Source organism: Gossypium arboreum, chromosome 6 (genome assembly GCF_025698485.1).
Source record: "Gossypium arboreum isolate Shixiya-1 chromosome 6, ASM2569848v2, whole genome shotgun sequence".
NCBI lineage: Eukaryota > Viridiplantae > Streptophyta > Magnoliopsida > Malvales > Malvaceae > Gossypium > Gossypium arboreum.
This window is the reverse complement of record NC_069075.1, coordinates 472,616-485,985: the sequence shown is the minus strand read 5'-3', so window position 1 is coordinate 485,985 and position 13,370 is coordinate 472,616. Positions and strand designations below refer to the sequence as shown.

Genomic DNA, 13,370 nt, shown 5'->3' with positions numbered 1-13,370 from the left:
ACTGAAACCATTTATACTTCTACAGATTTTCTCTTCTTTTTGCCAATTGCCACTTAAATTTTCCCTTAATGGAAGAAAACGAGAATCGAAATACCGGAAATGTGAATCAAAGGGAATATTTGAAATCCATTGAATTCACAACAATGATTTGTTCTTCAAAAACAATTTCAAACCTTTCATTAATTTCCTCCAATGATCCATTTATTTCCTCAATTATCACTCTTTACATTTTAATCCTTCTTTATTTCCCTCAAAGCTTTTTTTCCCTCAAACTCCTTTTGATTTTCACTGCATCTCTTTTATTCTCCCTCTTTCGAAAACCCATCGATGAAGTTAAAAAAACGGAGTTTCAACAACGGGTCGGATCTAAAACCGACTCGGAATTTGTAATTCGGAGTTTCGAAACATTGTTCGTTGAATCGGACGTCGGAGCTCCGTTGGAAGTGATATTTGAAGGCGAAGAAGAAGAAGAAGAAAAAGAAGGGGAGTATTGTAATGAGGATTATTATTACCCGGATCCGACCCGTGTTATCGAGAGGTATCCTTCGTTGTCGTTGTGTTACCCGGAATCGGATTCCGATAGTTCTTCGTCGGAGATGGATTTTCCGGTGATTGGAGAATGGGTTTCGTCGGAAATGATGTGTTATGGATGGGAAGAGGAAGAAGATAAAGAAGGGATGATTGAGATTGATTTGGATTTTCATGAGGAAGAAGATAATTTGATTGAGATTGATATTTCTTGAAAAAGGGTTTAATTTTCAGCTAATATTGCATTGATTTAATTAATTAAAAAAAGTTGCAGTGAAATATATTTATAATTTATATTTTGTTTAATTTCATCATGTTTACTTTTATAATTTATTTTATATGATGAAAATAATTATCTTTAGTATTATTTAAGTTTAGTAATATTGGCATTATTGTCAATGCAGGAAGAGATAGGCAGATATTATTAAAATTGATAATGAGGTTGTTCGAAGAAAATCTTAAATGGGTTGTTCTAGACATTGTGTTAAAAATTACAAATATGATTAGAACTTATAAGGAGATTGTTAAAAAAAAATCTTGAATCGGTGATTCCAGGCATTGTGTCAAAAAGAGTAGATATGATCAAAACTTATAATTAGATTGTTAAAAAAAAATCTTGAATGGGTGGTTCTAGGTATTGTGTCAAAAGAGCAGATATGATCAAAACCTATAATGAGATTGTTAAAAAAAATTTCTTGAATGGGTGGTTCTAGGCATTATGTCAAAAAGAACAAATATGATCAGAAGCTTTAATGAAATTGTTCAAAAAAAAACTTGAATGGGTGGTTCTAGATATTGTGTCAAAAAGAATAAATATAATCAGAACCTATAATGAGATTGTTCAAAAAAATCTTAAACGGATAGTTATAGACATTGTGTCAAAAAGAACAAATATGATAAAACCTATCATGAGATTATTCAAAAAATCTTAAATGAGTGGTATGAGTCAATAAGATGCTGACTCAATTATATTATTTGAAGAAACTTTAGTTTTATTTTATAAAAAACTCAATAAGAATTGTACTACTTATCGTAAAATAGCATTAATTTTATCACTACACAATAATTTTATTTAAATATATTATTTATATTTTAATTGTATTATGCATGGTTTATTTCTTTCATCAATTATATATCTATACTATCATTTAAACTTCAAATTGAGTTGGTTTCACGAGTCAATATGGCACCAACTCAATGAAATTACGAAAATATTTTTCATATTTAAAATAAGTTATATTATTTGAAGATATCTTAATTTTTTTATCTTTTATTTTAATATTGTACATATTTAATGTATTATTAATTAATTTCAAATAATCAAAGACGCCACAATTTGAACCATATGTGTTGACCTAATGGTTAGAGTGTTCACCGCCCTAGGTGTGGCTTGAGTTTAAGTCTTGTTGTTAGAGCTTTGCCCTCCTTTTATATCATATATGCTCTTTTTGATATCCTCTCCAACTCTTAAATAGAAGAATAATGTGTTTTAACACACTCGAATCCATGTTCTATTACACTGACAATAATATTGATATCAATCGAACTAAGACTCAATCAGCTAATATAATTAATTTCGATTATTATTTATATTTACAATTATAATTGAATTTATAATTATACATTGTAACTTAAGAAAAGATAACCTTATGCATGAATAAACGATAACCTCATCCATGAATAAACGATAACTTCAACTAATACTTGTTGAGGAAAAAGAAATTAACAATCTATCTTTTAAAATCCCTAGAAACTGTATTTTATAGTTTTAAAACTTTCTTTTTAGAGCCTCCATGATCGAAAACTCTTTCAATTAAGTCCCCAGCAACTCAAGTACATAACAGTTCTAAGAGACTCTTCTGCTTGCTTTAGCTTCTCATTGTTGGTCGTCTTTGAAAGTACTCCATGATTCAGTGTTCTGCAAAAATGGCTAGCTTGCTTTGATGATGATGATGATGATGGAGAAGAAGGGTTTTTCAAAGAGCTTAGATTAGATTTCAACTTTGATGCTTGGTCTTCCATTACTAAGAATTTTAATTTTTTTTTTCCTTGAAGTTTTGTATATATATATATATATATATATACACAATTCAATTGGAACTTGTTTTTAAGCAATATGTTGACTTGAAAGAAAAGCAAAAGAAGAAACACAAGAAGATTCCCAGATATGTGGTTTTGAAAGTTTCTTTCCCGTTGATTTTATTTCCACGTAAAGTTATTAAAGGGATAATATCACATTTGGTACCTATACTTTAATAAAATGTTCAATATTATACCTAAACTATCATTATATATATTATTATGATACTTAGTGTGAACACCGTTAGTTAATTACTAAACCAGCTAATATAAATTTTACACACAGAATTTTTTTTCTCTAAGCCATTAAGTTTACATGGATAATTTAGCATTATCTGTGTAACGTCCCCCCTACCCGAGACCGTTGCCGGAGTCAAGCAGGAGACATTACAAAACTTATCTTAGCACTTAAACAGTTTTCGTAGTAAACTATCCATCTGCGTCACAGTCGCTAAAAAAATCATATCTCGAGTTACGAAACTCGAAATCCAATTCCGTAAATTTTCCCTGAAACTAGACTCATATATCTACTTACTAATTTTTTTCTAGAATTTTTGGTCAGGCCAATTAGTACAGTTTATTATAAGAAGACTCCCCTGTTTCAGGGTTCAGCTACTCTGACCCTTGTGCACTTCGAATCAAATTTCTTCCTGTACAGAAATCCAATGACTATGCCATTTGTTTCAATTAAAAATAGACTCAATAATGAATCCATACATATAAAGTTTGAGTCCTAATTCTTAATACAAAATTTATGGTGAATTTCTAAAGTCAGAACAGGGAATCCAGAAATTGTTCTAACCCTGTTTCACCAAAACGTAAATATCTCATAAAATACAACTCTTTTACCAATTTTGTTTCTTCCATATAAAAATAGATTCATTAAGCTTCAATTACATATTTTATTCATCATCTAATTCACTTTATACTAGTTTTGGTATATTTTCAAAGTTGGACTACTGTTACTGTCCAAATCTGTTTTAGTATAAAATGTTGATAACTAAGTTTATAACATCTTCATTTCTTCTTTCTACAACATTTACCAACAATTCCTCTTATTACTCTTCACTAACATATCAAAACATACCATTCTTAAGGTTTTGGTAACATTTACAAAACATACCAAAATATCATTTAACAACTTAGATACTTTCAATATAACCAAAAGACATCCTAGGTACAATGCCATTTTCCAAAAGATAGAAACTTCACCAATTTGAGTTTGGGGATCGGCTTGTATCTTTGAGTCCTTATACTTTCGTACCTAGCCCGCTCACGGAAACAAACCGTCTGCTGAGAATACTCTCGGTGGTATTCCTATAAACAATAGCTTAATCAACTTTAAAACATGGTAATTCAAACACATTATTGCTATTATTCAATATCAATCGAGACTTTAATAACCTTTACTTTATTTACCCTTATTAACATAACTCGGACACTAACGGATACGGATCCAACCCACACTGGGATAAGCACATAGTGCTTCATCGAACAAATCCGAACTTTAACATTATAGTACACAAAGTACTTCATCGGAACAAATCCGAACTTTAGCGAGTAGTCGACACATAGTGTCTCATCGACTCAATGTCGGAATATCCCAATACTTCCAATTCCTATGACATGTCAACTATATCCGACTAGCCCGACAATCGTTAATAGGGTATTCAAAATCACATTCATTTCAATATGGTAAAAATACTTACCTCATTCACATTTTCATACAATATAAATATCAAATATAGCAATAACGATTAAGCTCGGTTTATAGAAATACAAACCACTATTTATCGAATTTAATCGATATATTCGTTCACTTTCTCTTTTCCTTCTTTGATGACGTATCCGTGCTACGTTTGCTACTAACAATCATACAATTAAAATTCATCAATATACTAATTCATAAAACACATTTTCACTTTCTATCAAACTTTTACAAAAATTCCAATTTCGTCCTTTTTCCATTACTAATCTTTTTCTTTAACTTAAGCTTCATATTCTCTTTTAATCAACTCATTAACAATTTCTAACTCATAAAATTCATTATAAAACATAAATTTTGAGCTCTATTCAACTTAATCCCTATTTAAACCTAACTTAGAATTCTTTTAATAAATCACTCAATTTTCACTTCTAACTTCAATTCCTATCAATTTAACCCATAAAACCTCAATTTATTCAACTAAATCAATATCTAAAAATTTTCTATTTTTCTTCATTTTAACCTCATACATGTAGAACTTTGAATTAGGCATCCATAAACATAAAAATCATAAGAAAATGAGCTAAAACAACTTACCAATTAAACTTTAGGGCCTTAATCCTCAAATTTCCCTTTTCTTTTCTTTCTTTCTTTCCTTCTTTCTTTCTCACGTTTGCTCTCTGTAACTCTTTCTATGTTTCTTTACTCATTATTATTTATTCATTATACTATATTATATTATTATTAACCTATAAAAATATAAATTAACATGTGTAATAGCTATAACATAAAATATCTTATAGCTATTACACATATATACCAACTATTACACATGTTATATCATACATTCACACACATGGCACTTAGGGTCTAATTGCTAGATTAGTCCCTTTTACTTCTTTAATCTATAATTAAACTTTTATTCCTTATGCAATTTAATCCTTTAAACTAAATTCAAGCTACTTCACTTAATTAAACACTAAATAACCATTCAACTATAATTCATAAATATTTCTAATAAATATTCATGAATAAATTTCACGGAAACAGTACTCAAGACTCAATTTCCGATACCGTAACTTTCGGTTCATTACAATTCTCTCCCCCTTAATAAATTTCGTCCTCGAAATTTACCTGAAAAGAGATGGGGGTATTGAGATCTCATCGTTTCTTTCGGTTCCCATGTAGCTTCTTCAACACTGTGACTTCGTCATAGCACTTTTACTAAAGGAATACGTTTATTACGTAATTCTTTTACCTCTCGTGCTAGAATCTCAACCGGTTCTTCTTCATACGATAAGTCGTCGAATCTCTACATTCTCGGTCGTAATAACATGTGAAGGATCCGATCGATATCTTCTTAGCATAGAAACATGGAAGACATCGTGCATTTTCGTAGTTCGGAGGTAAGGCCAATCGATACGCCATCTTGGTCCAATTCTCTCAATAACTTCGTAAGGCCCAATAAAACGAGGACTTAATTTTCCTTTTGACCAAATCTTAGAATTTTCTTCCAAGGTGAAACCTTTAAAATACTTTATCCCCGATCGAGTATTCAATATCCCGTCGTTTCAAATCTGCATCGATTTACGTCTATCAAAAGTTTTCAATCTTTCCGAATTTTCTTAATCTGTACTTTCCGTTTCTTGAACCAATTCAGTCCAATCATCTTCTTCTCATTCATTCATCCAACATACGGGTGATCGGCATCTTCGTCCATACAAAGCCTCATACGGTGCCATCTCAGATACTTGATCGAAACTATTATTATACACAAATTCGCTAATGACAAATAATATTCCCAGTTAGACTCAAAATCAATCATACAGAGCTTGAAGCATATCTTCTAAAATTTGTATTACCCGTTCAGATTGACCATCGACCGTGGATGAAAAGTCGTACTAAAATGAAGTCGAAAGCAAGAAAGATTCATGTAATTGCTTCCAAAACCTTGACGTAAACCTTGGATCTCTCGTCGAAATTATTGATTTTGGAATACCATGTAATCTAATGATTTCCGAACATAAACCTCAAGAAGTTTCTTTAACGGCCAATCGGTTCTCACAACTAAGAAATGAGTGACTTCGTAAGTCGATCAACTATTACCCAAATAGCATTCTTTTTACTTGTAGACATCGGTAATCCGTCACAAAGTCCATCGTTATTCGGTCCCATTTTCATTCGGAATATTAATGGGTTGAAGTAATCCCGATGGAACTTGATGTTCGCCTTCACTCGTTGACAAGTCAAACACTTTGCCACATATTCGTTATATCCTTTTCATTCCGACCACCAATACAATTCACGCAAATCACGATACATTTTCATACCTCCAGGATGAAATGCAAATGGACTATTATGAGCTTCTCAAGAATTAACTCTTTCAACTCGAATTATTGAATGCAAAGTCGATTCGAAATCTTAGCGACCATTTCCATCAATGCTAAAATTTTCATTGTACCATTCGAATCATCTCTTTTCTTTAACAACTTATCATCTTCTAACTGTGCTGATCCGATTCGATCAAACATTACGGCTTTATTCTTAATTCAGTCAAAAGGCTTCCATCTTCATGATACTAAGTTGTGCAAACATTGCTCGTAATTCAATCGCACTTTTTCTACTCGGTCGTCGGCTACTACATTAGCCTTCCTGGATGATAGTCTATGACACAATCATAGTCTTTTAGAAGCTCTATCCAACGCCTTTGTCTCGATTCAAATCTTTTGTGAAAGTAGATACTTCAAACTTTTATGATCCAGATAAACATAGCACTTTTCACCATAAAGATAGTGCCTCCAAATCTTCAAGGCAAAATTACAATTGCTAATTCTAAATCATGAGTTGGATAGTTGCGTTCATGCGGTTTCAGATTGCCGTGAAGCATAAGCAATGACTTTCCGTTCGCATCAAGACACATCCCGATCCACTCAATGAAGCATCTTTGTACACTACAAAATCTCTTTCGATTACGGTAAAGTCAACACCGGTGCCTCTGTTAACATTCGTTTTAATGCTTCAAAACTTTTTCGACATTGCTCATTCCAAACAAATGGAATATTTTTCAGTAGTAGCTTGGTCATCGGTAAGGCTATCATTGAAAATCCGTTGACGAATCTTCGATAGTAACCACCAATCCGAGAAAACTTCGTACCTCGATACATTCTTAGGAACTTTCCACTTGAATAAGCGCTTCAATCTTCTTTGGATCCACTCTAATTCCATCCGCTGATACGACATGACCAAGAAACACAACTTCTGATAACCAGAATTCACACTTGCTCAATTTTCCATACAATTGCTTTTCTCGTAGTATTTGCAAAACAATCTGGAGATGTTGCTCATGATCTTTTTCTGACTTGGAATACACCAAAATATCGTCGATAAAAACTACTACGAACTGATCCAAGTATGGTTGAAAAATCCGATTCATAAGATCCATAAAAGCAGCAGGGGCATTTGTCAGTCCAAATGGCATCACTAAAAATTCATAATGCCCATACCTCGTACGGAATGCCGTCTTCAATATGTCGCACTCTTTTACTTTCAACTGATAGTATCCCGACCTTAGATCAATCTTTGAAAATACGGAAGCTCCTTTCAGTTGATCAAACAAATCATCTATTCGGGGAAGTGGATACTTGTTCTTGACAGTCAATTTGTTGAGTTGTCGATAATCAATGCACAATCGCATCGACCCATCTTTCTTCTTAACAAATAACATTGGAGCTCCCCATGGTGATGTACTAGGTCGTATAAAACCTCTGTCCAATAAGTCTTGCAACTGTACTTTTAATTCCTTTAGCTCAGTAGGTGCCATACGATGCGGAGGTATCGATCGGATCTGACTGGTAGACTTCAATCACAAATTCTACCTCTCGATCGGGGTAATCCGGTAATTCCTCGGGAATACATCGAAAATTCACATACAAATCAATTTTACTACATCGACTTTCAACTGAATCCGAATTAATCACATATGCTAAGAAAGCATTACAACCTCGATGAAGAAGCTTGCTAGCTTTAATGGCGAAACAATACGAATTGATCCACTAGTCCGAATACCATTTACTTCAATTCTATCTTCACTTTCATTCGAACAATAAACTTCTTCTTATAACAGGTCTAAAATCACTCCATGTTCGATAACGGTCCATTCCCAAAATAACATCAAAGTCGCCAAATGGCATAATCAACAGATCAACAGGAATATTCTATCTTGAATCATTAACGAACATCTTTGACATATATGGTTCACTAAAGTAGTTTGTCCCATGGACTAGACACTTCTATTATAACTTTAGACAATTCAAACTCTAATTTTTTGTCTCAACTACTTTCAGATTAACATATGAATGTGATGACCGTGGTCTATTAAAGCATAAACGGTCTGAATTCCATAAGAATATACTGTCACCACATCGTGAGCATCTTTCTCTTCTCGAGTCCTCACAACATACGCCGAGCTGGAGCTCTAGCTTCAGATTGTTGTGTAGCACTCTCACTAGTTCTTCTAGTACCACCTCTAGCAAACGAACTACTTGGCCCGATCCCGGCCTCTGAAGCAAATTCAGATCTTTGCACTCATCGGTGTTGTTCCAGATATCTTTGGGCAATCTTTAATAAAGTGATCGGTAGCTCCACAACGAAACAACCTCCATCAATTTTCTACACTCCTCTTTGTGTCGGTTTCCACAATGCTCACATATTGGAATTTCAGATTCGAATCGGACTTGGATATCGCCAGAGACACATGATTCTGTCTTTTCCGACCTCGATCACTCCTTTTCGATCGAGAACTAAATCTCCAATTACCTCGTGATTCCTTTGACCGCTTAGGTGCGGACTTGAACTAACCATTCCGGACGTTTTTCAGTCGAATGAGCAACTTCGGACTTTTTATCCCTTCCAAGAATTTGTTCAATCATCTTAGCTTTTTCCATTAAATCCATAAACTCGGTGATTCTAAGAGGCATCAACTATAGTCTAAATTCATCACGTAATCCTCTTAAAATCTTTTACATCGGTCGGCTTCGGTCGGTACAAACTCGATGGCATATCGCTCAATCTCGTAAATTCTCGTTCATAATCCACTATAAGCATCTCACCTTGTTTCAGTGTTAAGAACTCTTGTCTTTTGTCTTCTATGTACATTTCTCCCAAATACTTATTTTGAAACTCTTTTGAAAGAAGTCCCAACTTATCTGTTCCTCAAGTACATTCTGAATCACTGATTCCCACCATACTAAAGCTTCCTCTTGCAGTAATGAGACAACACACACTAAGCTTTCTTGTGGTGTACATTCAAGTTGCTTCAGAACTCTCTTTGTAGTCTTTAACCAATTTTCAGCGAGAGTCGAATCAATTCCTTGGCACCCAAAAATTCTGTAGCTCCATATTTTCTCAATTCTTTAATTGGAGCTCTTCGGTAGTAGGGATAGAGGACGTAAAAGCATAGTTCCTACCGCTTTTTGAAGGGCATCGGCGATTATTCTAAAGACTTCAGTATTGTCACTTCCAACATTCGGTTGATTTCCTACTGGATTCACACTTGGAGTTGCAAACTCCGATTCATTCACATTATACGGTTCATCATCTTCACTATACATCTCTTGATCAGTATCCTCAATGCTTTTATCAGACATTCTTAATGTTATAAAACAAAAATATTCAACAAACATATCAGCATCCAATCCCAACTCAAATTTGACTCAGTAATGGCATGTACCTCTAGATTCCCATTGACATTCGATTTAGTCCTAGAACCGACTAAACCTAAATAGCTCTGATACCAATCAATATTGTAACGTCCCCCCTACCCGAGACCGTTGCCGGAGTCAAGCAGGAGACATTACAAAACTTATCTTAGCACTTAAACAGTTTTCGTAGTAAACTATCCATCTGCGTCACAGTCGCTAAAAAAATCATATCTCGAGTTACGAAACTCGAAATCCAATTCCGTAAATTTTCCTGAAACTAGACTCATATATCTACTTACTAATTTTTTCTAGAATTTTGGTCAGGCCAATTAGTACAGTTTATTATAAGAAGACTCCCTGTTTCAGGGTTCAGCTACTCTGACCCTTGTGCACTTCGAATCAAATTTCTTCCTGTACAGAAATCCAATGACTATGCCATTTGTTTCAATTAAAATAGACTCAATAATGAATCCATACATATAAAGTTTGAGTCCTAATTCTTAATACACAATTTATGGTGAATTTATAAAGTCAGAACAGGGAATCCAGAAATTGTTCTAACCCTGTTTCACCAAAAAGTAAATATCTCATAAAATACAACTCTTTTACCAATTTTGTTTCTTCCATATAAAAATAGATTCATTAAGCTTCAATTACATATTTTATTCATCATCTAATTCACTTTATACTATTTTTGGTATATTTTCAAAGTTGGACTACTGTTACTGTCCAAATCTGTTTTAGTATAAAATGTTGATAACTAAGTTTATAACATCTTCATTTCTTCTTTCTACAACATTTACCAACAATTCGTCTTATTACTCTTCACTAACATATCAAAACATACCATTCTTAAGGTTTTGGTAACATTTACAAAACATACCAAAATATCATTTAACAACTTAGATACTTTCAATATAACCAAAAGACATCCTAGGTACAATGCCATTTTCCAAAAGATAGAAACTTCACCAATTTGAGTTTGGGGATCGCTTGTATGTTGAGTCCTTATACTTTCAGTACCTAGCTGCATGCGACGAAACAAACCGTCTGTTGAGAATACTCTCAGTGGTATTTCTATAAACAATAGCTTAATCAACTTTAAAACATGGTAATTCAAACACATTATTGCTATTATTCAATATCAATCAGTACTTTAATAACCTTTACTTTATTTACCCTTATTAACATAACTCGGACACTAACGGATACACGGATCCAACCCACACTCTGGGATAAGCACATAGTGCTTCATTGGAACAAATCCGGAACTTTAACATTATAGTACACAAAGTACTTCATCGGAACAAATCCGGAACTTTAACATTATAGTACACAAAGTACTTCATCGGAACAAATCCGGAACTTTAACGATGAGTCGACACATAGTGTCTCATCGACTCAATGTCGGAATATCCCAATACTTCCAATTCCTATGACATGTCAACTATATCCGACTAGCCCGACATCGTTAATAGGGTATTCAAAATCACATTCATTTCAATATGGTAAAAATACTTACCTCATTCACATTTTCATACAATATAAATATCAAATATAGCAATAACGATTAAGCTCGGTTTATAGAAATACAAACCACTATTTATCGAATTTAATCGATATATTCGTTCACTTTCTCTTTTCCTTCTTTGATGACGTATCCGTGCTACGTTTGCTACTAACAATCATACAATTAAAATTCATCAATATACTAATTCATAAAACACATTTTCACTTTCTATCAAACTTTTACAAAAATTCCAATTTCGTCCTTTTTCCATTACTAATCTTTTTCTTTAACTTAAGCTTCATATTCTCTTTTAATCAACTCATTAACAATTTCTAACTCATAAAATTCATTATAAAACATAAATTTTGAGCTCTATTCAACTTAATCCCTATTTAAACCTAACTTAGAATTCTTTTAATAAATCACTCAATTTTCACTTCTAACTTCAATTCCTATCAATTTAACCCATAAAACCTCAATTTATTCAACTAAATCAATATCTAAAAATTTTCTATTTTCTTCATTTTAACCTCATACATGTAGAACTTTGAATTAGGCATCCATAAACATAAAAATCATAAGAAAATGAGCTAAAACAACTTACCAATTAAACTTTAGGGCCTTAATCCTCAAATTTCCCTTTTCTTTTCTTTCTTTCTTTCCTTCTTTCTTTCTCACGTTTGCTCTCTGTAACTCTTTCTATGTTTCTTTACTCATTATTATTTATTCATTATACTATATTATATTATTATTAACCTATAAAAATATAAATTAACATGTGTAATAGCTATAACATAAAATATCTTATAGCTATTACACATATATACCAACTATTACACATGTTATATCATACATTCACACACATGGCACTTAGGGTCTAATTGCTAGATTAGTCCCTTTTACTTCTTTAATCTATAATTAAACTTTTATTCCTTATGCAATTTAATCCTTTAAACTAAATTCAAGCTACTTCACTTAATTAAACACTAAATAACCATTCAACTATAATTCATAAATATTTCTAATAAATATTCATGAATAAATTTCACTGAAATAAGATACTCAAGACTCAATTTCCGATACCGTAACTTTCGGTTCATTACAATCAAAAACTCAATAAAACAAAAATAAAAATAAAAACAAGTAACTAAACATATGATTAATACAAAAAAAGTAAATACTAACTTTACATGAAATAATTATAATAATATATTATTTAAAATCAATTAAAATATTATTTTAAATGGAAAATTTGATGTGTCAAAATTTCATTGGCTGATTTAGCAATTTACTGATGATATTATCATCAGGTATCATAATAAAACACATATTGATAGTTCGAAAACCACATTGGACATTTTCAAAGTACGAGTATCATATTGGACGTTTTATGAAAGTATAGATACCAAATGTTACATTATCCCTTTATTAAATAAGGGTAAACTACACCCGAGCTTGCTAAATTATTATTAAGTTTGCATTTTGACCACTCAACTTCAAAAAGTTACAAAATGGTCATTGAACTATTCGAATGTTTTGATTTAAGTCACTGAGTTGTTAAGTCTTTTTTCCAAAGCTCAGCTAGTGAGCTTCAAGTGATGATTCAACAATTGGTATATTGGATTAGTACCAACCGACAAGTAGAAAACATACCTTATATCAAAGTTGTTTTTATGGTTAGTGTTTGAGATCAAAGAAGAAAGTTTTTTGAATTTTGGTTCATAAATTCGTGATATTCAAAGTTGTTTCATGAAAAAAAATTGTAGAAGAGAAGGGGAATGAGAACTTCTGATTGGTGTATAGGTAGTACGAACAAAGAAGGGCATACAATAATGACTCTAACAATCCT

At 32.4% G+C, this 13,370-nt stretch overlaps 1 protein-coding gene across 1 annotated transcript; it reads left to right on the top strand.

The window, feature by feature from the left end:
- On the top strand, positions 1-880 carry LOC108480709 (uncharacterized). Its single transcript, XM_017783788.2, has one exon. It carries the CDS (start codon positions 69-71, stop codon positions 741-743), a length of 675 nt encoding a protein of 224 aa, XP_017639277.1. The 5' UTR covers positions 1-68; the 3' UTR covers positions 744-880.
- The last annotated feature ends 12,490 nt before the right edge of the window (positions 881-13,370 follow it).